This window comes from Siniperca chuatsi, linkage group LG6, assembly GCF_020085105.1.
Source record: "Siniperca chuatsi isolate FFG_IHB_CAS linkage group LG6, ASM2008510v1, whole genome shotgun sequence".
Lineage (NCBI taxonomy): Eukaryota > Metazoa > Chordata > Actinopteri > Centrarchiformes > Sinipercidae > Siniperca > Siniperca chuatsi.
The window spans coordinates 25628334-25651218 of NC_058047.1; the positions used below are offsets into that span (position 1 = coordinate 25628334).

Below are 22885 nucleotides of genomic sequence, written 5' to 3' on the forward strand. Positions count from 1 at the left end.
GTGTCCCTTTTAAAGAATTTGGTTGATCCCTCTTTTGTTAATTTGATGCAGGCCGAAATTACATCAGATGACAGCGTAATCCGACATCATTATCAACATCAAAATGTTTGGCCCGGGGCCGACGGCAGCGCAGCCTCTGTAACGGGATGATATGGATTACACTTTGCAAACCGACCTTGCCCCCCTCTCATTTTTTATGCCTGCCAGTCAAACACAGTGATGGCTGCATGCATCGCTGCCGAATAAAACCCCAAATATCCCTCTGATGATTAAGGTCACTCATACGCTGCTCTACAGAAGCCGTCCTCTTATAAGCCTCACAGAGGAGGAAAGGGGGGGGGGTCGATGTATTGGACTCCAGTCAGTTTCGATGTCTTTATTGTTATTTCTCTCCAGGTTCTTTCTGCCTCGCTGTGGCTGCCGGTGACAGTAAGAGGACAATACAGTAATCAAAGTTTTCCTCTGAGGCGGTGTGACCTGTTGTTAGCTTTCATTTGTGTGTCAGTTCAGAGGGTTAAGCTTCTTCATGAGAAGTTTATCCCTGGATCACAGGGATCTGAGGGCTCACCGGTCATTTGCCGTCACTATCCCAAGAGCTCAGATTGTTGGGGCTGCTTTATTCTGAAATATGATGGAAATGTGTTGGACTAATTTGGCTTTAGCAGGATTGGCTGAATATTAGTCCACTCATCCAATGGATTATCCCGTGGCTGCGATGAACACACTGTACAGATCTGTCAAACACCCATATATATCTCATTTTCCTCTAATGTTGGGTTCTTCGCGTATAAGTGCACAATCTGATGCATCCATCTCTTATTTTTCTGTAACGATGACCGCACTCATAAGCAACCCAGTGCCTGATGCTGACACAGTAAAGCTGTGCAGCATGGAATGCTGTTAATAGCAAGAGCTTTGGGAGTTCTTACCCGCTGAGGTGAGCTTATCTGCACAGACAGCATGTGTATTCATTTAATCTGAGTTCAACATCAGGTGTCAAGAACGATTACACACTGATGCTCGTGCTCACTGATACTCTCGCTTTTACATTACCACCATGGATTCATGTGCAGAAAAGTGCTTTATTACTGGTGTTAAGTGTTTTTGCTTTTGCAACCAAGAAATAAAAATGATTATTTTGATTACACGTAGCAGCACTACAAAAAACAAAACAAATGTAACACTGATGTTAGCATTTTTCCCCTATTATTGCTTTACTGTTTTCAGGATTTTCCTCCCTAATTTTCTCTCCGGCAGCCACATTACTGACCTTTCTATTGGCTGTGCCAGGTTGAAGTGACAGCTGGTGTGATGTAATAACACCCCCTCCACTAGACAAGTTATAAAGAGCAACATCTAGTTCCATGGATTGAGATAAGCTTAGGTAGATTAATGCTCTAGGACACTGAAATGTTTGTTGTATAAAAGCTCTGTTTATAAAACAATGTGTCATTGCCGTATATATATGAAAAACCCTGATCCAGCAGATGGCCTGAGCTCCAAGAGTTCCTCCACGTTAAAGGCACTGCTAGTGTATGGTTTGTGCTCCTGTGGCTTAATGGGATTTTAGAGACTTCATTCCAAATGAATTATATATAGAAAAACTGGGATTATTTTACAGGCTGTTTAATCTCTTCTTTTTTTTTCTTCCAAAACTGAGCCTGCCCCGTGGTTTTAGCATTCGTGGAAAAGTGGAGCGACCGAGTGCTACAATCAATGAACGCTAGAGTGCAGGCGGCCTATCAGCTCAGAGAGCCAGAGATGCCCCGTGGACCTTCACTAACATGAAGCGTGCTCAGTCGACTTGACTCACTTCAGCCCCGCTGCCGTGCTCGCCTTTCCAGAAGCGTTCCCATCCTGCTGAACAATGACAGACACGAGGCTTCACCAGAGCTGCTCCGCCACCGCGAGACACAGATTCTGTGCCCTTTTGCACTGAAGACAGCTTCATCCCTCCAGCTTTAGCTGCCACTCAGAGGGCGGCTCGGGCACTAGTCAGACTCTGCATCCTGGATCATCTAGCTACTTGCCAGAGAAATAAAACTCTGGTGAAAACAGTAAGGCGGGTTGTGTTTTGCTGTGCTCTGGATCTTAGCATTGTCAGGTAGAAAAGTTGACTGATCTCAGTGACTGGCACCACTGAAAAGACTTTTGGAACTGCAGAAGAGGCCCCTTCGTTTTCTGAACTGGGCTCACAGCTTTGAATTCAAGGCTCAGCACTGCTTCCTGATTCCCACTACAGATCCCATCATGCCTCACTCCTTCCAGCAGAAAAAAGGTGAGACTTCTTTCTTCTTTTCTTCATTTCTCAACATCTGCTCAAGTTACAATGACAATATTTCAATGCTGGCAAGATAAATGAATGTGGAGCACAGTGTTGCTGCAGAAGAGAATGCATTCTTAGCAAACCTTCCTTGTATTAAAAAATATAAATTTCATTGGTCATGAAATTGTTCACATTCTTTTGTCTTGCATGAGCAAACTGAATGAACAGATGTGCATCTACGTGTAATTTCACTTCTGAAATAAGACAGATGAACCTTAAATAAATTAATTTCCCTTTTTTTAACTACAACCAGTCTGAAGTCTGTAGAAACATCAGTTCTACACACCTCCACAGGATGAGCAGAAAACAAAGACCAGAAGCACTGGCTCTCTAACGCCTGCATTGAATATATATATGTATATTTCCATACTGCTTTTATGGTGGTCAGCTAATCTCAGAGCTCAGATCAACACGCTGCCGAATCACTTGCTCAGTCACAGCATTAACACGAGCGAGCATGCAAAGTAACATTAAAGGACACACAGAAGACACGGGTCACGATAAAACAACTGTCATCTGATAAGCAAATGGGAGTACCGGATGCAATAAATATTGTCTTCACTGCTTTATCTACAGTATGTAAAAACATGTAAAATAGACATTTAATGTGAGCCAAGATAGGATCTGAGTGATTTGAGAGGCCTTTGTGATTCACTTTTGATTTTCACGTAAGTTGTACCCTTCGAGAATCTTTCCACATCTGCACAAAATACACTGAAAACAAAGTTTAGTGTTTCAGGGAAACCTATGTCAAAAAAGGACTTTTTACCATCAAAAGTCTTCGTAACACATAAAAAGGTTTTGACATACAAGCTCACTGAACCCTTTTTGAGTGTTTGAATTTACAGCTAACATATCGTTAATGCACAGTGCAATCTATACTATGGTTGGTGAAATTTGGTTGGTTGAATTTCTGTTAAATTCACATGTGATACTATCAGTCCCATGCATGCAAAGCACAAAATATTTCAGAGTGCAGCAGATATCAACAGTGTCTGCCTCTGTGATGTAGAACAGATAACAATTATGCGAACGTGTTGAGCACAGGAGGTGTCACTCTGTTTTCTTGCATCAGCACTTCCACCTGGCATTTCCTGGGCTTCAGAGATACTTTTAATGAAAGCACTGAAGGATACAGTGGCAGTTAACTATGATACATTATAAATTGTTATCAAAAATAGGTTCATTTCTTCATTTCAAACGCACATAAATGCAGATTAATGAGGCCTGATGGTTATATGAGTTGATTTGTTTCTAGCAAACAAAAAGAGTGGGAGGTTTTCCAGAATTTAGGAGACAGCACTGTCTGGCTTCATGTATTAACTGCAATAAGGGTGTAGGCGCTGCCAAGACAAAGTCAGTTTCATGCGAAAATTCAATCAGAAATAATACATTTTAAGCAAAACTAACATAGATTATTCAGAAATTGGATTAAAAAAAGGAAAAGGACATGGCATTTCTTTTTTTAAATTATAAACTTTCTTTGCAAATTAACAATTTAAATGTACATGTGCATTTAATGTATTATGCATATATTTTTCTTGATATTTTATAAAAATGCTGGAATCATCTCTTCTTCAATCCATATCAGTACCCAGAGTTTGAGGGGGTATTTTTTTATTTTTTTGGCAAAGCACTTGACTTCTGGGGCTTGGTGGGATTGCTTTCATCCTCGCCAATCCCATGTTTCCATGTTGGATTTAAAACCATTTACCGCTTTGGCTGGAGGAAACCAAAAAAAGCTGACATGAAAATACACCTATATACTAATGTAGGCTGCGAACATTTGATGCAGATGGAATCTCTACCAAAACATACTGAGGGCTAACGCCATGTTCTCATGAACTGAAATGATGTAAACTAATCTAGAGCTCGTTTGGATGTGAGGAAATTAGGAAAATATACATGTTTATTAAGAAATGTGACAATGCTTTACCCAGGATTACATTCACATTGTGGTGACGGAGAGCTGGGGTGGTGGATGTGCTCAGTGCACTGTTGCTGCTTTGTGCGTGGTTCTTGTTGAACCGTGGCCTGGAGCTAGGTGTGTGTAGTTCCTGTTTAACCAGCTCTGTAGACCAGTATCAGCTGTTGGCATTAGATACAGGCAGCTACTTTGACCTGGCAGTGGGAGAAATGTAATACAGGAGAATTTGATAGTTGAAAGCAAAATTGGGCGACAGCATGACGGAGTGCTGGGGCAAAAGAGAGAGAGAAACAGCAAGTAGAGAGCTGCAACAGTTAACTGGGGGAATGACATGAGAGGTGAGTCCCTAATAACAAAACAGTGTTCACTCTTCAGTTGTATTTCTACGTGCTTGTGAGCAATCAGTACAGTACATAATGCAAAACAAAGAATTCAAACTGGTTTAGCCAATTTGGGCTTTGATCGTTTACGTCACTATAACCTTTGTTTTGCATGAAATTCGGTTTGTATTTGCCACTCCTAAAGTGTATCAGTGGTGATCTGAGACTGGATGCCGTTCCTAGACAATGTCGCAATCATGTTCAGTCTAAGCTGGCATTTTTCATAGATCCGACTTTTTTATCTGAGGTACTCCAACATCCCTATCAGACTTTAAATACCCCTTCATCAACACCACCCTTAGTTGTCCAAACGTTTTCTTTTCAGTTGCATTTAACGTGGATGTAAAGTAACACTACAAAAAGTGGATATAATCATTTTTAACACAATTGAATTGTCAATATTTAGGTCAGTTTGGTCAAGTTTGCATTCTTACTACTACTGCTTGGAGTGGCAGAAGCTGGATCTTTCAACCATTTATCCATTACTTTTACCTAATGTTATCACTTTCAACAGTTTATCTGTTACTTTTACCTAATCATTTCAAATGTTTATGTTTTATTAGCTAACGGTTTAACAAATTTATCCATTATTTTTAACTAACTATTTCGACTTCTCTGTTAGCTTGCTAAGTTAGTACCTCACTGCTGCACAGTATGAGTATATTTGTAAGCAGGAGAATGCAAATATAAAATACAAGCAAAACAATTCTGTGATTTGAGGAAGGAGCCTCGCAACATTTCCAACACACACCCACCATATCAAGATCTGCAGCTCGATACTAACCAATAGGTGTTGTGACAGCAGTGCAGGAAAGGGGGTATATTCAGACAGATGATTCTTATTGGATCATTACTGAGGGTGGTGCAAAGAAATAAGACCCACTTGTTTACCATTTCAATTTCTGCACTAAAGCTCCCTATCACTGAGAGTGGATACCACTGTTAAAATACCAAACTGAATCCATGTAGAGACACATAAAAAGGCTTTGAAACTAATCTGTGCAGAAGTTGTCCCAAATTGTGTGTGTGCTCTTGGAACTCCTGTATTTTGCAGCCCTGGGCATGTGAGAGAAAAGAGGAAGACAGAGCAAACACTCAGATTGTGAAGATTTGCACGGATGCTAGCTATTACTTGTACTATACTGTATATCCTCATGTTTTGTGGAAGTAACTGACCCATCATCCAGCAGATGGCACACTGGCAAGGAACTGTTTCTGGTATGCGTGGAAAATTCCATCAAGTTCGACTCTGCAGGCTGCATTCCTAGCTCCTCTCAGCTGGCCTTGAGAAAGTCCTGAATCTACATGCTTTGATTTGACTAAATTGGAATTCTAGCCCACTAACACGCCTCTGCTCTGACTATAACCTTAGCATGTAGCTTGCACAGGCAAGCTAGTGAACTCAAGGTTATCCACACAGGCACACTGCAGAAACTTACTCCAAAGTTTTGGGGTTTTTTTTGGTATGCGTGTGTGTATTTTCTTTTTAAAAATAACTGATAAAGCAGAATAAAACGGTCTTTAACAAAGCTTTTTCGTGTCCAGGGTGCCTCGTTATTGACCACTGGAGTACTTGTTCTGTTGTTGCTGCTTTACAGTACATGCATAACTTTTGAGCACACTATTAAAGTATTAAGGAAGAGGGAAACCATTTGAAACAATCTAAATAGAGTGTACTGCCAAAATGTTCATATCAATTATAGTAACAACAGCACAGATAGTCAAGGGACTCCTTTTAGATAAGTGTGAACCTCTGTGAGCTCCTTATCTCTATTATTTTGTACAGCTGGTAATCTTCCCGTGTGTGTTTAACCTTGTCAAGTGGGATGAAAGACAACTTTCAGCCTGCAGTGTGTGAGTGCAGAGACACGCAGCAGCATTGTTGCAAACAGACATGATTTCATGTCAGAATATGACTTGTCTGTTAATTTAAAAAGAGGAAAGCTTCCCAGTGAACTGCGCTCATCATTACCTGCACAGAAAAGCTTTTGAAGTGGCATCATCTTTTCTTTTTTTTTATCACACGTCGTGTTTTAACTGACGTGATAAATTATGCATGTCATATGTTTTCAATGATCTGCTCAAATAGACGATCAAGGAAAAAGTATAGCTACATACGACTTGACTAGAAGAGCAAATCTTTTTATAGACACACTGGTAGCCCTATCACAATTCACACCTGCCGTAGGAATGGTGTTTGACAAAGGGCGACTTTGTTGTGGACAAAAGAAGAAAAAATGCTTCTGGGATGCATGGAGTTAAAAAAGTGAAACTTAACAATATAAAAAGAAATTCTTTTAAAGAAAGGAACTAAAAAGACCTCTGTAGCTAACAGCATTATCTGTTTGGTGTTACAGCTTGGTTGCATCATGCCTCTCAGAACAAAACTCCACACTCACATCTTTGCTGACAATGAACACTGAAGTTGGCAGAAATTTGCTGTGAAACGAGACAAAAGTGTGCAGTTTATGAAAAAATGAAGTGAGGCAACCTCCGGGCCTCAGGCTTTTGTCAGTGGGCATTTCTATTCAATGACCTATCATGCACCAAGTGTAGGCAATGATACGGCTTGGAGATGTTTCACACTGTGTCAGAAGTGTACAATATTTTTTTTTTAATGTGCAGCTGTTACTGGCCGGCCAGACTTGAATCGCTGTCACAACCTGCTTCGGCTGTGATTGTTTCTGAGCAGCGTGCCGCCTAGACAAAGAGATGAAGACCCTAACGTCATGACCCGTTGTTTAATTATACAGCCTGAATGGAGATCAAGGATTAACCGATACACTGTTCATAATGAGACAATGTGCCCTGTGTGTCATTCCTATCGGGTCAGACGGGGGGGATATTGATCAGCTACCCTGCACTCTTTCTCTGTCCTCTGTAAGTGGGTCATTTATTTTTGCTTGGAATTGGTTGAGTAAAAGTTTGCCAAGGATTTGCAGTAATTATCTCATCCTTCTATAGCTGGGCACAGCATGAGGCCTCGGTAAATTACACATCTCTCTCCTAACTCCTGGATGCTTTATGGCCGTGCATTATGCATAACTGTGCTGGAGCGCCTTAAACATCCCCCAAGTGGATTGAAATAAAGTTGACGCTGCTCTTTGTTTGGAGCTCAAGATAGTCTTTATTTGGCAGTGCTGAATCGGAGATTGCTGTAAAAGCGTGCGTCTTAATTATTTTGGAGACTTTGTTTTTTTCTCCCCAATGGTTTGTGAACACCTGGAGTGTTTTTTTTTTTTTAGTGGGATGCCGGATCCAGATGGGCGGATGCGCGGGCAATCCACAGGGACGTGTCAGTTACAACACAGTGGAGTGTGCCACCACATAAAGGGTTAAACAAAAAAGAAAAGAAAGGTGCTGCGTCTGATTCATTTGGATGGTATAACACAGTCTGCTGTACACTGAATGGCAAAAGGTAACTGGTTGCTCAAATGTGCCTGATGTCAATTAAACCTCATTATTGTGTAATGACTGTGGTATGTTCTTTTAGAGCTCTCTCAAAAATGTGTCGTGTGGAAAACGAGGGAAACATCTCCATGTTTTTCATTTTTACATGAAAATCAAGATAATCTTAGCTTGAAATGTATTTTACACTTCTCCGTTCATCTTCATCGTCATCAAAACAAGAGAATTACATCGTGAGAAATTTACAAGACATTCCTCAAAGACTTTATAAAGTATTTAATCAGTCAATATCCATCAGTAGGTGTAGAGAAGGAGCGAGGTCTTTAAAGTCTAAATCTGGTTAGTTTACCAAAATATGACAAGGCTGTATGTTCCAACATGGCATGTGCTGTGTTTACTGATTATCAACATTAATAACTGACTCATGCTTCAATCTTTGTTTGCCCACTGATCTTCACAATATGAATATCAACTTAATCGTTCAAATATTTGATATAGTGCCACCAAAGCATTTAAATCTGACTAGGGATTCTGTGTGTTATTTTGTAATATTAAAACTACTGAAGATAAATGACATATTTTGAAAAGAGTTATACATAACTGAGTCAACACGTTCACTGTTGTCATGCAAACTAATATATCTTCTAATTAATTTGATAAACTTGTCTTTGTCATGTCTTCTCAGCTCAGCAAATGCTCCTCCTGTGCCAAGGAATGAACAGGACGAGAAAAGACGGGGAATCCGTGGTTTGGAATCACCACAAACAAAGTTTCCAAGGTGAGTCACTGACAGTAAATGCTTGCCCACTCATGAAATTAATACAACTTTTGTCACACAGCTATATGTGACAGCCCCCACCCTCCCACCCCACCCCACCCTCCCACCCCACCCCACCCTCCCACCCAACCAAGCATCATAAACCATCTATTAACTGGTAAATTCACACCAGTTCTCATCTGCATGCAGGGATAAAACAAACGTCACTGTTCAACTTCTCGTCGATGCCATCCATTTATACAGAAGCCTGGCTGGTAAAGTAAAAGCGCATGAAGTAAAACACAACACTAGTAAGCTGAGAAGTAAAAAACACTGCGTTTATTCTTGCCCAACTCTGAGAAATGATGCAACGGGGAGCACACATGCCTTAAATTAAATGGTAGGAGAAAAGGAAAAAAAAAACCAAAAAAAAAAAACCACAGCAATGCATTCAATTAATTTTCCAGGAATCTTTCACTTTGCATTTCAATGAGCAATGTTTTTGTTGTAAGTGTGCACATCACCTGACAGGGACAATTTCACAGGCATCCTCCCCTTCCAATTAATCAGTTATCCAATCAAAGATATTTTTTTCAGGGACATTTTCAAAGTTAAGACATCGGCATAACAAGAGGCTGAAGTCTGTCTGAAGTGTGCTTTGAGGAGGAGGATAGAGCCTGCTGAGCAGTCCAATAGAGTTACACAGGTATATATAATATTATAGCACCAAACACACCGAGACCTGACCTTTACATAAACCTTCACAATGTGGAGCCTACAGTAGTCTCATGGCATTTTAAACATTAGGCTGATCCTCTAAGCATCAAACACATCTGCCTGGTTTTGAATTATAATCAAGGGTTGGCCGCATTCACATAGCTGTATGCATCCACTCTTACATCCTCGTGCCACGCTTTTAGACTGGCGATGCGCTCGCTTCCATGCAACAAGTTTTCTATGTAAGCATGAAGTTAATACACTGCAGATCGCATCTACAATCAGCACAGTCGCTTTAACACAACAACAGTTAGAAAGCGAATGTTTTAAACCGTTCTGATGAGAATACGAAACTCGACCTAACAAGTGCCAGTTCGACCATGCACTGACATGAACTGAAATTAACAATCACATCCACAGCAGACTGCCTATAGACCTATGAATAATACATCTGTTAAAGCTTTCCTTTTTCAACTAACCCCCGACGGTGATTCGCAGCATTGTCCATATATGAAGTCAGCATACCTGCAGGAAAGCTGGCTAAAAGAAAAAGAGTCAAGCCTGTCACATCGACCTGTCCGCATGGGCCTAATTAAGATGTCGGTCTGTGTGCTGCACATGTAGGGTCTGTGTGTTATATGCGACGACAGGCAGAGAAACGGTACATTGCTTAAATCATGGAATATAAATTAGTTCTGAGAATTTAGGGGGCTGGGTTTAAGTAACTGGTGACGTCGCAGACTCGACGTCCTGTGACTGTGGATTCAACCAAAAGCAGGGGGGTTTGGATCACTATGAAACAATTTCCTGCATTATTTTACAAAATAATGCTTCTTTTTGCACTCATTCAAACACTGGGATTATGCTGTGCCTACTGTAAAAATGACTATGCTCAATATGTGTTAGAATAACCGATTTCAAAATAAGTTACTTTCACCACAAGGAAAAAAACGTCTCTCCCCTGCCCCGGGAAAGTGGTACGGTCTCGGGCTCAAATTCCGAGAATTGAGCTCGTCTGATTCTTAGAACTGGGGTTCTTAGAAGTGGTGATGCAAGAAGTTTCTAGGAAAGCGCTACCAGGTGATTTTTTAAATTCCTTTTTTCCTCTAATTTGGCGCGAAGTTGTTTTCTACTGTGTATTGCTGATGTTTTAGACATAGCTATTTGTCCATTTGTGCTGTTTTAAGTGTTTGTGATGCCAGGGGCTGTGTGCGACTGTTGTCTGCTGGCAGTTTGTAACAGCGCAGAGTCGAAACTCTGAAGTGGCTGCAGTGACAGGCAGTGCGCCGCTCTCCTGACAGATCATCTGCCTCGGCGCTGCGCTGTAATAGCTGGTCGCTTTGAAGCAGCGGGGCAGACGGCAGCCTGCCTCCGCTGTAGCTTCCCATACCGCACTGACAGAGTCGTGTTGTAAAGCTGTAATAACGCTCGGGCTACACCGAAGAAAATGAGGATTTTGAGCTGTGTAAAGGCTGTCCAGAACCCGGGTTCCAGTACATGGTTCTCGGGTGGACATAGTTGTCTGTGTTAACAGTGTCAGCGCAGCTTCGGCTTTAAATGCGCTCTGATTTAATGCTAGCCTACTTTATGCGTTCAAGTGTCAACACAGTGTGGCGGCGGCTCGCGCGCTGTCAGACGAACTTTGCTGACAGCATGGCTGCCTCAGGTTCAGGATATTTTTACTTCGCGGTCGCTCCGACGGTAATATGCTCTAACGGAGCGCAAAAGGCTGCGCCGAACGAGCCCTTCTGTTACCGTAACATTGTAGCGGAAAATTGGTGTTGATGGGTGTATGTATTTTCCACGGCAGAGGCTACAAGACACGTCGTCGCACCAAGTTGTCTCTTATGTTTCCACTGTGACACTGCGCTGCGTGATGCGCTAGCCCTCATAACTAACGTTACACCAAGTTGAAAGGTTTTACTGAGATGCGCACAGAGTTGGCTTCAGCTTTCCTGCAAAGTGTTGCCTCATTTCTGTCACGGACTGGGAGTTTCGCTTAGACAGTATGCTGTTTATGCTCAGGAACAGTTACAATTAGACCATGTGTAGGACCATAAAATAATATGAAAATATTATAAATCTGAGATTTGAGGACCTAGGCTACGTTTTGGGCTGACAAAAATCTGTGTGCTGTCATTTTAATTAACACACTACAATAAAGCAGATTGACTGAAGTTATATAGTTTTAGTCCTCATAATACATTTTCTGAAAATGTGGTTAATTGTGTTTACATGAGTCTGCTGGTTGTTTGTCGCCGTTTAGAGGTCACCACCTTTTGAACAGAGGTCTATTTATTTAGACTACTATTTAGGCTGCATTCTGTTCTGGTCCTATTTTCGGACGTGTCCAGTTACAGACTTCAGTCTTGACATTGAGTTTAAGATACTGTCATAAATCCGCGTGCGTGTTATAAAGCCACTTCTGCCTCGACTTAATTAAATATTAGTTTTCCCTCCGATAAAGTAGGCTAATTGACCCAGAAATGCGCTACATCACGCTGTCCAAAGCAAAGAGAATTCAGAGCGCTGCTGCTTCACAGCAACACGCTGTCACAGAGTTTATTATAGGAAAACTGGTACTTGTACAACCTTGTCAGCTGCACCGGCTTGTTTTGAAGATTCAGTCATGGCGAGGACATCTTGCGGTTGAAATTAAAATTCATAGTTTGGATGTTTTGTGTGTGTGTGTGTGTGTGTGTGTGTGTGTGTGTGTGTGTGTGTGTGTGTGTGTATGAGGAAAAAAAAAGTTTTCAGTGAGAAGTGAGCTGCTTGCTGACAGTATTTTCCTTATTTTATCAGCTTGTTCATATGAACTGTATGTAAAATCCGACACACTGAACTTTTCTCCGTTAGATTTAATGCAGAGAAATAAGTGGACAGAGCGAGTGCATGCTCATTCTGATAAATGTTTCATAAAACCGCCAATAGATTTTCATAATAATGCTGAGGACATCTAATGGTGTTAATCATTTACATATGTGCTATTTTAAATGAATCAGTCAGTGTTCAACCGACTCATTTTTGTATTTCCGAAAAAAAAGGGGGGGGGGGGGGGAGAGACCGTTATTACAGAATATTATGATTACTTTTGTCTACCCTTCCTTCATCATCTTTTGTTACATTAACTTGTCAATCATTGGTTTCAGAAAGAGAGATAAAGTGAGGGGGAGAGAAATGATTCCAAAGGTAGAAATTTAAATGTCTAGACAATGTTTATTTAATAAATGGCGCCGCCTTCTGGAGGAACGGCTGTATCTGTTAGTCTGCCACTGATAAAGACCTTGTGAGGATCATAAATAATTTCAGCCCAGTTCATTTACTTAAAGATTACCTGTAGTTCAGCCTTACAACACCGGGGTGAATTGTGGCATACCAGTAAAATAAACTCACCACGGTACTATTTATTTAGTGAAATAACGTTTATGTTCTTTTTTTCTGTTTGCAGAACTTGACAAAATGGCTTGCGCAGCAGACAGCTGCATACAATTCACTCGCCATGCGAGTGATGTCCTGCTCAACCTGAATCGACTGCGTAGCAGAGATATTCTCACAGATGTCACTATCTTGGTTAACAGACAGCAGTTTCGTGCACACAAGACCGTTCTCATGGCTTGCAGGTGTGTGTTAGTTATATGAGCCAATACTTCTGCTCCAGTTTGACGATGAAGCGACTAATCTTTGTACCCTCTGTCTGTATTTCTTCTTCTTTTACATGGCTGCAGTGGGCTGTTTTACGCCATCTTTACTGACTCCCACAAGTGCAACCTTAATGCTATCAGTCTGGACCCAAAGGTGGACCCAGAGGGCTTTGCCATCCTGCTGGAGTTTATGTACACCTCCCGTCTCACACTAAAGGAGAGTCTGATTATGGCGATCATGAACACAGCCATCTACCTGCAGATGGACCATGTTGTGGACACCTGCCACAGATTCATCAAATCCAGGTTGGTATGACCAGGTTCCATTTACAAATCAGTCGAATTCATCATTATCAGCATCTGGCATCTTTTTTTTTACCTTCTCGTTCTTTTCACAGTGATCCGTCTGCCAAGCTGCCCAGAGATGAGTTTTTGGTCAGTCCCTTGGTTTTACCTCAGGATGTCCATGCTTACCGGCCGCATGATGTTGTTGTTGACAGTTTGCACGGACGCGTAGCTCCATTCAGGGATGGCAGGCCCTACGGCTCAAATATGTTCAACGGGGTAGGCACCCCCAGCAACTACCATCTCTATGGGCAGTTTCCCATGCCAGGATTCCCTTTCCCTCTCTGCAAGCTGACTGACGCCAAAAATGCTTTTGCTGACCTCTCTAAGAGTGGTATCCACCACAAGCATTGTTCCCCGCATGACAGCGCCAACATCATCAGGGCAGAATACACCAGGGCAGTTGGCACTAGCTCCTCCAGCATGATTCACTCCACCACCTACGCTTCCAGGGAGGTAGGGAGAGACGACGAGATGAGGAAGGAAAGCCACGAGGGGGTTAGCCAGTCTATCGCTCTCGGCACAAGGAAGCGTGCGTTTCCTGTGTTGACCCTCGAGCACCAGAAAGACTCGGGCAAAGATCACGCTCCCCAGGCAGAGGAAGACCTGATCCATCAGCACTACCCTCTTGGAATCTCCTCCGCCGGACGCAAGAGCCTCATGAGCAGCCCGCAGAGCCCCCTCAAATCAGACTGCCAGCCCAACTCCCCAACAGAGTCCAGCAGCAGCAAGAACGCCGGCCTCTCCCAAGCCGTCGGAGCGCAAGCCCCGCAAGGCACGCAGGACCCCAAAGCACGCAACTGGAAGAAGTACAAATTCATTGTGCTGAATCAGAGTGCTAAGGAAGAGGAGGCGGGGCTGCGGGATCCCGGGCTCCGTTCACCTCAGCGCCTTGGCCTGCAACCCTACCTCCACCCCAGCGACTCAGAGAACCTCGACCCACAAACCACAAGCAAGAGCAACGATCACAGCGAGGACCTACCTGTGCCCCAGGCTAGTCGTCTCAACAACATCATTAACAAGTACGTTTTTGTTTTGTTTTTTCAAACACATAGCTGCATATTTTGCTTAAGTGCCACAAGAAAATGTAATATTGACATGTGAATCAATTAGTATGACGCACTGGGAGGATTTCAAGGTAATGTGGGAAGATATGAGCAGAGGATTTTATGGCCAATGGTTTTTTTTTCTGCGTTATTTATACTTTTGTTTTCTATAATCCAGTTATCCAGTGTGCCTCAGAAAGCTGAACGTTCATTATTGCCTTTATGTCTTATTCCTTAAAACAAACCAGGGTTGAATTAAGATTTACAGTTCTGGATTTTGGACGTTCACCAGGATAATTTTAGGAATTTTAGCTTGGAATTGCGTTTCATTTGAAGTATTCCTTTCCGCCTGTTTTCAAGTATTTGTTTCCGTCTGACTTGAAGCATTTGTATTTTTGTCTGTAGTGCGCTTGAGGGCTCACTGAGGAACGGTGACAGCCACCCTCCACACTACTTGAGCCGCCTGAACTGCTCATCCTGCGGCTCCCCGTCCCCGCAGCACTCAGAAGTCTGTCCCAACACCTCCAGGTCCCGTCTAACAGAGGACATGTCAGAGCTGCACTCAGAATACTCAGACTCCAGTTGTGGTGAGTTTATGACGGATATTAAATGTCAGTGACAAACACATTATTTGCTAGAGGTTAACTTCTACTATGATTTCTCCTGAACAGAAAACGGTACATTCTTCTGTAATGAATGTGACTCCAAGTTTGCTGAAGACGAAGCGCTGAAACAACACATGCTTCAAGTACACAGCGACAAGCCATACAAGTGTGACCGCTGCCAGGCCGCTTTCCGCTACAAGGGCAACCTTGCCAGCCACAAGACTGTCCACACAGGTACATCTAACAGATTCACTTATTGTCTGTCAAGTCTACGCTCCTTTGCTTCTGAATTCTTATGGGTTTTTTTTTTTTTCTCCACCCCGATTTCCTGTTTTCAGGAGAGAAGCCGTATCGCTGTAATATCTGCGGCGCTCAGTTTAACAGACCAGCTAACCTCAAGACTCACACTCGCATCCACTCAGGAGAGAAGCCATACAAATGTGAGACGTGTGGAGCTCGTTTTGTACAGGTAATAACAGCCTTACATGAAAATCCACATCTGGCCTTATGTTAAACATTTTCCCTTTCCATTGTGTGTAATAGCACTAATACTCAAGTCTGAACTGTAACTGTGTGTGGGTATAGTTATTTTCAGCTTCACAGAAGTACCCATAATAACAAGGGAAAACATCCATAAGGGTGTTTTTGGCTTTTACACAATGTATACTAATACGTGTGCTGTCTGAAAAGTTTCATAAAAGCGTGTCTGTGCAAAAGGATTTGCTAACTCATTCCCAGATAATAGTTTGCATTGGTTCCAATGTTGTTTTCATCAGTCATGCTGGTTTGATTCGAGCTGTATGTGTTTATGTTTTTTGTTCACGTTTCAGGTTGCTCATCTCCGTGCCCACGTGTTGATCCACACGGGTGAGAAGCCATATCCGTGTGAGATCTGTGGAACGCGCTTCCGTCACCTGCAGACGTTGAAGAGCCACCTGCGTATACACACAGGAGAAAAGCCCTATCATGTAGGTTGACATAACTGTATTTCGCTTCTTAAAAAGTGACCAAATCATACAATAAACTAACCTTCTTCTGAATCAAATTTAAGATGTTACAAGACAGTAAAATGCCTTAAGATAATGTTCCGCCGCTTTCCTTTTCAGTGTGAGAAATGCAACTTGCACTTCCGCCACAAGAGTCAGCTTCGGCTGCATCTTCGACAGAAGCACGGCGCCATCACTAACACAAAGATCCAGTACCGGATGTCAACGGTAGACATGCCTACTGACTTGACAAAGGCATGCTGAACTGGAAGAAAGGAACAGTTTTAATGGAGGCAATCTTGACCTTGGCATTTAAAGACCCCAACTTGTACAATCATCCAAAATTGTAGTGCCACACTGTGTTTATTAGACAAATAAATTGGCTGTGTACGCCATTCTAAACGGGTTTCCACTACATGTGAACATAGAGCCACATATGGCATCTTAGTCACTTTATTGTTTCTATATAGATATAAATATATATATGTATGTTGGAAGTGTTTCTAAGCTTTGAAGGTACGTATATAAAGCTTTATTTTGTTGAGAAGGATGGAATGTAAACAATCAGTTTTTTGAAAATACAGTATTTTATATCAGAGAACTTACTTTTCTGAAAGTATTGAACATTTTGATTGACGGGTGGTACATATATTTTAAGATAACAAGATTTGCGGCTGTATAGAGTTGTCTATACATTTTTATGTAGATGTACGTACATGTTGCACCATGACAAGTTGCCATATTCATGTGAAGAGGGGGGAAAAAATGACATTGTAATTGGATTTAGTCTAAAACATATCAGATGACTGCTGCTGTCTGATGAGGATTTACATGAGGTACTCTCTTACCGTTGCCAGTTGTCAGCGCACATGAAGTGGGCAACTGCATAAATATTGTGACATATTGTGTAATTATATCTGTGGGATTGCTCTCTGCTGGCAGAGCCAATCTAAGTGTTGAACTGCGTTTCAAGGTACTGCTTTGGTATGACCAAGAAAATATTTTGCTTCAAACGTATTTGTATAGATGTGACTTTTGGTTTTGTTAATTTGTTATCCATAAGTGAAGGTTTACAGTTTTGGTCATTGTTCTAGATCCTACAGTAAAGTTGTGTAAGTGTCAAGGTTTTTGTTTGTACATACACTGTGTATTCAATGTGCCTTTCTCTATGGTGACTGAATTCTTCTCCATTCAGCCCAGCCCTGTTAAGGTACAACTCAAGGACACTTGAGTCCTAGATCCCTGTGTGTGTGTGTGTGTGTGTGAGTGTGTGTGTATATATTTTTAAATGCTTGTCACCAACCTTAAAACATGCAAATTCATCATTGTAAATCTTCAGGACTTGTTTTTGGATTGGGCTTTTTTAACTGCATTAAAACTATTGTACAATGTTATAGATGTATGAATGTAAAATAAAGGTACTGGATTTCTATGTATTAACACCAGATTGAGTTTGTCCTATTAAAGTGAGAAATGACATTGGATACAGTTTTACCATTTTTCTGTACTGTATCTCCTTTTATTGTAAATAGCAACTAAAAAGAGATGTTCTGCAACAAAAAAAAGAGAACCTATACAGCTTGATTTGACTTTATGTCGACAAAAACTGAATCCCAGGAAAGAACTGCATCCTGCCATCTTTCAAAATCCAAATCTGTCACATACTCCTCCCTTCGCTCTTAAAAAGAGCTGTAAATACTGCAGGAAGGGAAGGGAAAACTACCCAGTGACTTATCAACATTACTGTTAACACTGTGGGGAAATGGTTTGTGCTCACGCTCCTATAAACTGTACTAACAAGCCTCAAAACATCTTAAAAAAGGTTAACAACCCAACCACCACACCTTCAGTCCTTTGTAAGATAAAAATTAAAGCCAGCCCATGCAATTTTGGCTGACCAACAGCCACTGTGGCCACGAGTGACAATTAAAGGATAACTGTAAACGGTAAAACTCAAAGTCAGAAATGAGTCAGTACTGTCAGATACACAGCAATATCTGTCTGAAGTTTGCTGACATTAGCTTCCAGACCAAGTAAGGCTGTAGCAGCAACAAAACTGGGCGTGTCGATCTGAGCCAGGGTGCGTTTTACTGCCAATGAATTCGACTTTTGGTTTGGACGAGAAAAAAAGAAATGTTATTTCATCTTTCAAAAGTTACAAAGTCGGCTTTAAACGATCCTACTGGGAAACTGCAGCTACAACAACATACAGCAGAAAACTAAGACTAAGCGCAGCAGTAGCGCCGTACAAGATGCTTGTTCTGAACTGATGTGCACAGATAACCCAGTGGTTGTATGTCACATGTATTCAACTTCTACAGCACATCTACAAACACTTAAGCTGCATCTACGACATGCTGTCATGGCTTTACCATTATCGCATGTATTTTAAGTTATCTCAGTATTCTGATTTGTTTGGCTAGCACAATGACGCCGTGGGATTTTCATTTTTATTTCCCATAAATGCAGCCATTTCCAAAATAAAGCTTATTCAGTTTCTCCAATAATTTTGAAGGCCAAAACTAAAACCTTTAACAGGTGAAACACTTCTGACAGAAAAACTACTAAAGAAAATAACAAGATCAAAATGTAAATAAAATAGTTTATTTTGAAGTGGCATAAAAAAATCCAAAAGTTATAATGTTTAAAGATAAGCAACAGTGCTTGTACTATGCTCCAAATTGTATTCCGTTCTATTTCTTTTAAACAAAACAAAGACAGTATCAAACGTGGCCTCCTATACGGCCTCTGAGGTGAAGATCATTTCCAATAATTACTGTTTTGCAAATTATTGATCACTAATTTCAGGAATGCAATTAAATTCTCTGTGAAAGTACAAGAAAATGACCAATACTGCTTAATTACAAGAGCTGCACAAACTGTATCACCTTTAAATGAACTTAACTCAGAACTCAAAACTTAAACCTACTCATTATTCACTGTCACAAAAATCCCCCCCCACCACCCGCCCCAGACCAGAGCCCATCCTGCAGGTCCATCACTGCTTCTGCTGCATTGCTTCTTTTCGCGCAGCGTCTTGCAGGAGCTGAGTGTCCACTTCATCTGCAGGTAGTTGAACGTACCGGACCACAGATCCACGGATGAAACAGTTCTTCACGGAGAGCTGGGGCAAATGAAAACAAGACATTGCGGGCGTTAGAAGATAATCATCATTCAGAGTGTTGGAGACGCTGGAAATCCGATTTAAGCGTTACAGAATTTCATGCTATTCTCATATTATTAAACGGATACAAGTTTCATGGGTGTTTCGTTGACATTGATTGACTGGGGTATTATAATAATAACTGCAAAATCAACCACTTACAACAACCTCATTACAACCCTAAATGTATAAAAGTATTGAAGTGGCAACCCTCTCCTTTGCCACAAACTCAGCCTGCAAATTTGATGGAGGTGCAACAAATAAGGAAATATTTCATGTTTGTATGTTACACTATGTGCTATGCATAAAACACACACACACACACACGCACACACGCACACACGCACACACGCACATATATCCCCTTTGTATATTGTAATACATCCCTTTTTTATGGATTATATATATATATATATATATATATATATATATATATATATATATATATATATATATATTGCATACATAGAGGATGGACAGACAGACCTCTGCATCTGAGTGTCATTAAGTTTCCCACAGATCCTCACATGCTGTGTGGGGACTCGCAACACACAGATATGTGTGCATGTGCGCGCGGGCGTGTGTGTGTGTATACACACTTATTTGGCATATGAGAAAACCCTTTGTCTTTAACTGTGTTTTACAGCTGAGGTCTCTGAGACCGTAAACAGCAGTAATGCAATATTTTCTGTAGCAGACTGAAACGTCGCCACTTGAAAATCACGTTTATAAGCAATTCTCATAAAATTCGGGTAAGTCATGAAGTATCAAGGTGATAAAAACAATGTTAAGTTTGTTTTTTTGAGCTGAGAGGCCCAGGATATATCCAGGACCTCAAACAGAACATTAGGGTCCTGAGACCTCGGACAGCTAAACTTACCATGTGTGGATATTTCTCTGGATCAGTGACGCTGATATCTGTGAGCTTAATGTTCAGGTACTGAAACACACAAGTCAGAGACGTCAAAAGATTAGAAGTCATAACTGACAGAAAATGTGAAAGCTTCAAAATAAGATAAAAGAAATCATTATTTCCAACCTGGTCTACAGAATGAAGTGTCCCACAGATGCTGAAAAGAGAGATGATGGATAAAAATGATTACAGGCATTTATGGACTTCCCATCCTTACATCAAAAACATATAAGACTAAAGTGGAGGTGAATGAACCAGTGGTCTCGACATACAGGTGGTGGACAAAATAACTTGTTATATATTACAATCCAAAACAACACCACTGTAATAAATTAAGCTTATAATGTTCAGTTATTAGAGTCTGCAACAGAGAGGAGTTCATTCAGTTCTTTTGTAATTTGAGCCTCTATTATATTATTATATTGCATTTAATTGCAAGATGTTTCTATTATGTTATGATGCTACTGCACTTTTTCCTTGCCCCATATAACGTCAATCCAAAGCTGAAGTTGGAGCATGTATTTTTGAGCCTCCATCATTCGCATTCCCCCTCCACTTCTCCAAACAGCAGTCTTGTGACTGACTAATTAATGGAGGCTAAATCAAACAGTGTTAAGCGACAAAAAAAACCCAACTAACCTCAAGTCGTTTTTGAGCTCCACCACCACATCCTTTCCCACCAGCGACTTGAAAAACGAGTAGAAAAGCTGAAAACCAGAACGACACAACAAGGCTAATGTTAGCAGCATGCTAAATGTCGAGCACGATACAGGCTGCAGATAGCTAGCAAACTGAACCACATGCAGCGATACCGTGAGCTGTGAGTAATTCAACGCCTCACTGGCTCTTCAGATAAGACATTCGTAAAGTGGAAAACACATTTATATATTCAAATTGATTTCTTACCATTATTGCTGTTGGTGTCTTATGGTAGTGCGTCTGGTGTTGATGATGTGTCACACCCTGCGTAATATTGCTGCGACGGACCAGGGTGCAATTACCGACCAGCTCCACATGGGGGAGCCAAACGTGCGCTCAATGTTTACAGGTGTGGAAATACAGTGTATTGAACTTTAGTACCTGAGAAAGGTTTATTGTAGCTTGTTAAGAAAACGATGTGACCATAAAGCATTATACAATCACTCTGAGGTAAAACATCTAATATAGTGTCTCATAGAGTCAGTGGAATGACTCTCTAGCTGTTTATCTGTTGGTCTTGTGTGATATATTCTGAAGTGTTTCTCAGGTCTGATGATACCTGCTGGGCTTGTCAGCGAGTTTCTTGATTGGCAGACTGGAATATTGAAAAACGGCAGGGCGCTTGGTCCTGAGGCACAGGATCGAAAAACGATAGAGGCACAAAAGGCCTTTACACCCTTTAGGATTTAATAGACTTGTGCTTCCCAAGTCTTGTGACCCCTTAAATTGAGACAATGTCTACTTGCAACCCATCGTCAATGGTTACATAATGTATGTCTGTAGCTTGGAACCAAGTCAACCAAAAAGTAACTGAGTTATTTCCATAGGCCTTAAGAGTTAAGCGTATCCAGTGATTTGTATGACAAACAGAAAAGCTTGGAGGGATGTAAAAAAAAATTACGACATTTTGCATAGCGAAGGCAAATGTCCCGACCCCCATGTTGGGAACCACTGTACTAGACATTATCTCTCTGGGAAGAGAACTGCTTAAGATGTGACCAGCACTGACTGGGCTACCAATGATAAGGGTAATAGTAATAGTCATAGTAATTTGATTCAATTTAAAGGAAAAATGTGTGAATTCAAGAAAAAGTACGTAGGAAATTCTTGATAATGCACATCAGCAACCATTATGCAATCTATGAAAACAAAGTGCAGCTCAGCTTTACTCACATGTGATTGAACAAAATAACATAAGAAAATGTAGGAGCTGATGACTATATATACCTCCAATACCATCATGTAGAATGTTCTCTATGATTAAAATTTTTTAACTTCTGGATAACTTCTGATTCTCCCTCTGCATGCACGTCTTTTAGCCAACAGCAGATGGAAGCAAATGATTGGAGTGTTGCAGTACTAGATTGATCTATAACGCAGACGAAAGAGGTATTACAGTTTCACAGGCAATGATTGTGACATGAGGTTGTGGGAAAAATCTGAAATAAGAAAGTCTAATTAAAGCAACTACAAGGATCTTTCATTTTGTGTTGATTCTTGCGGCCCCTGTGGACAAAAGCGGTAGTGTTTCCCGCGCCTCGTGTCATAAAGATCTTGATCTGGCTAGCCTAGCACGTGCATTTGTTTTGGAAGCGGATTCGGTTGCTCGGTAATGGTAATTTTGGTGAGAAAGCTAAAGTTATCAACATTCCCTAGTAATGTTATGTCTTCAGAATAATAAGCCAGCAGCGAGATACAGCTCGGTAGCAAGGCCAACATAAAATGTTACGTTGTGAGCCAGCTGTATTACAGTGATGTCCACTGTGACCTATACCTCCATGGACCGTACAGTCAAATAAAGCAGACATATTACATACCTCTCTAGGAGGAAGAGGGCCAATTCAGGATCGGTTTTGAATCCTTTCAAATCCCATAACTTGATCTCTCCGCTGATCCTGCCCCAGTATCAGCCATAACCACAAAAAATAACGTCAAAAATAAAATTCTCTAAAGAAAAATCTTGTTCGCTTAT

The 22885-nt window shown here is 41.2% G+C and overlaps 2 protein-coding genes across 4 annotated transcripts; one reads left to right on the plus strand and one right to left on the minus strand.

Annotated features, from left to right (window-relative positions):
* The first annotated feature begins 1512 nt into the window (after positions 1-1512).
* Positions 1513-17622, plus strand: bcl6aa (BCL6A transcription repressor a). 3 transcript variants are annotated; one of them, XM_044198226.1, is made up of 10 exons: positions 1513-2278; positions 8727-8819; positions 12964-13135; positions 13241-13462; positions 13555-14523; positions 14953-15134; positions 15219-15386; positions 15491-15621; positions 15983-16120; positions 16259-17622. In XM_044198226.1, the coding sequence occupies exons 1-10, from the start codon at positions 2251-2253 to the stop codon at positions 16400-16402; spliced, it is 2247 nt and encodes a 748-aa protein (XP_044054161.1). In that variant the 5' UTR covers positions 1513-2250; the 3' UTR covers positions 16403-17622. The 3 variants fall into 3 exon arrangements, with proteins under 3 accessions (XP_044054161.1, XP_044054162.1, XP_044054163.1); XM_044198227.1 differs by lacking the exon at positions 1513-2278 and adding an exon at positions 4394-4591; XM_044198228.1 differs by lacking the exons at positions 1513-2278; positions 8727-8819 and adding an exon at positions 10464-10595.
* Positions 17623-18726: 1104 nt separating this feature from the next.
* smx5 lies at positions 18727-22856 on the minus strand. Its single transcript, XM_044198230.1, has 5 exons — positions 21121-22856; positions 20854-20921; positions 20341-20371; positions 20182-20241; positions 18727-19262 (listed from the first exon to the last, which is right to left on the minus strand). Exons 1-5 carry the CDS (start codon positions 21121-21123, stop codon positions 19137-19139), a joined length of 288 nt encoding a protein of 95 aa, XP_044054165.1. The 5' UTR covers positions 21124-22856; the 3' UTR covers positions 18727-19136.
* Between the last annotated feature and the right edge of the window lie 29 nt (positions 22857-22885).

What these genes read in the sequence shown, in the direction of transcription:
- bcl6aa (XM_044198226.1), top strand. Translation starts at nt 2,251, where the DNA reads ATGCCTCACTCCTTCCAGCAGAAAAAAG. An exon ending in ACCGTTCTCATGGCTTGCAG is followed by an intron (nt 13,136 to 13,240) that starts GTGTGTGTTAGT and finishes ACATGGCTGCAG; the next exon opens with TGGGCTGTTTTACGCCATCT. An exon ending in GTGGAGCTCGTTTTGTACAG is followed by an intron (nt 15,622 to 15,982) that starts GTAATAACAGCC and finishes TTCACGTTTCAG; the next exon opens with GTTGCTCATCTCCGTGCCCA.
- smx5 (XM_044198230.1), bottom strand. An exon ending in CACTTCATTCTGTAGACCAG is followed by an intron (nt 20,242 to 20,340) that starts GTTGGAAATAAT and finishes TGTGTGTTTCAG; the next exon opens with TACCTGAACATTAAGCTCAC. An exon ending in CAGAGAAATATCCACACATG is followed by an intron (nt 19,263 to 20,181) that starts GTAAGTTTAGCT and finishes CATTTGCCCCAG; the next exon opens with CTCTCCGTGAAGAACTGTTT.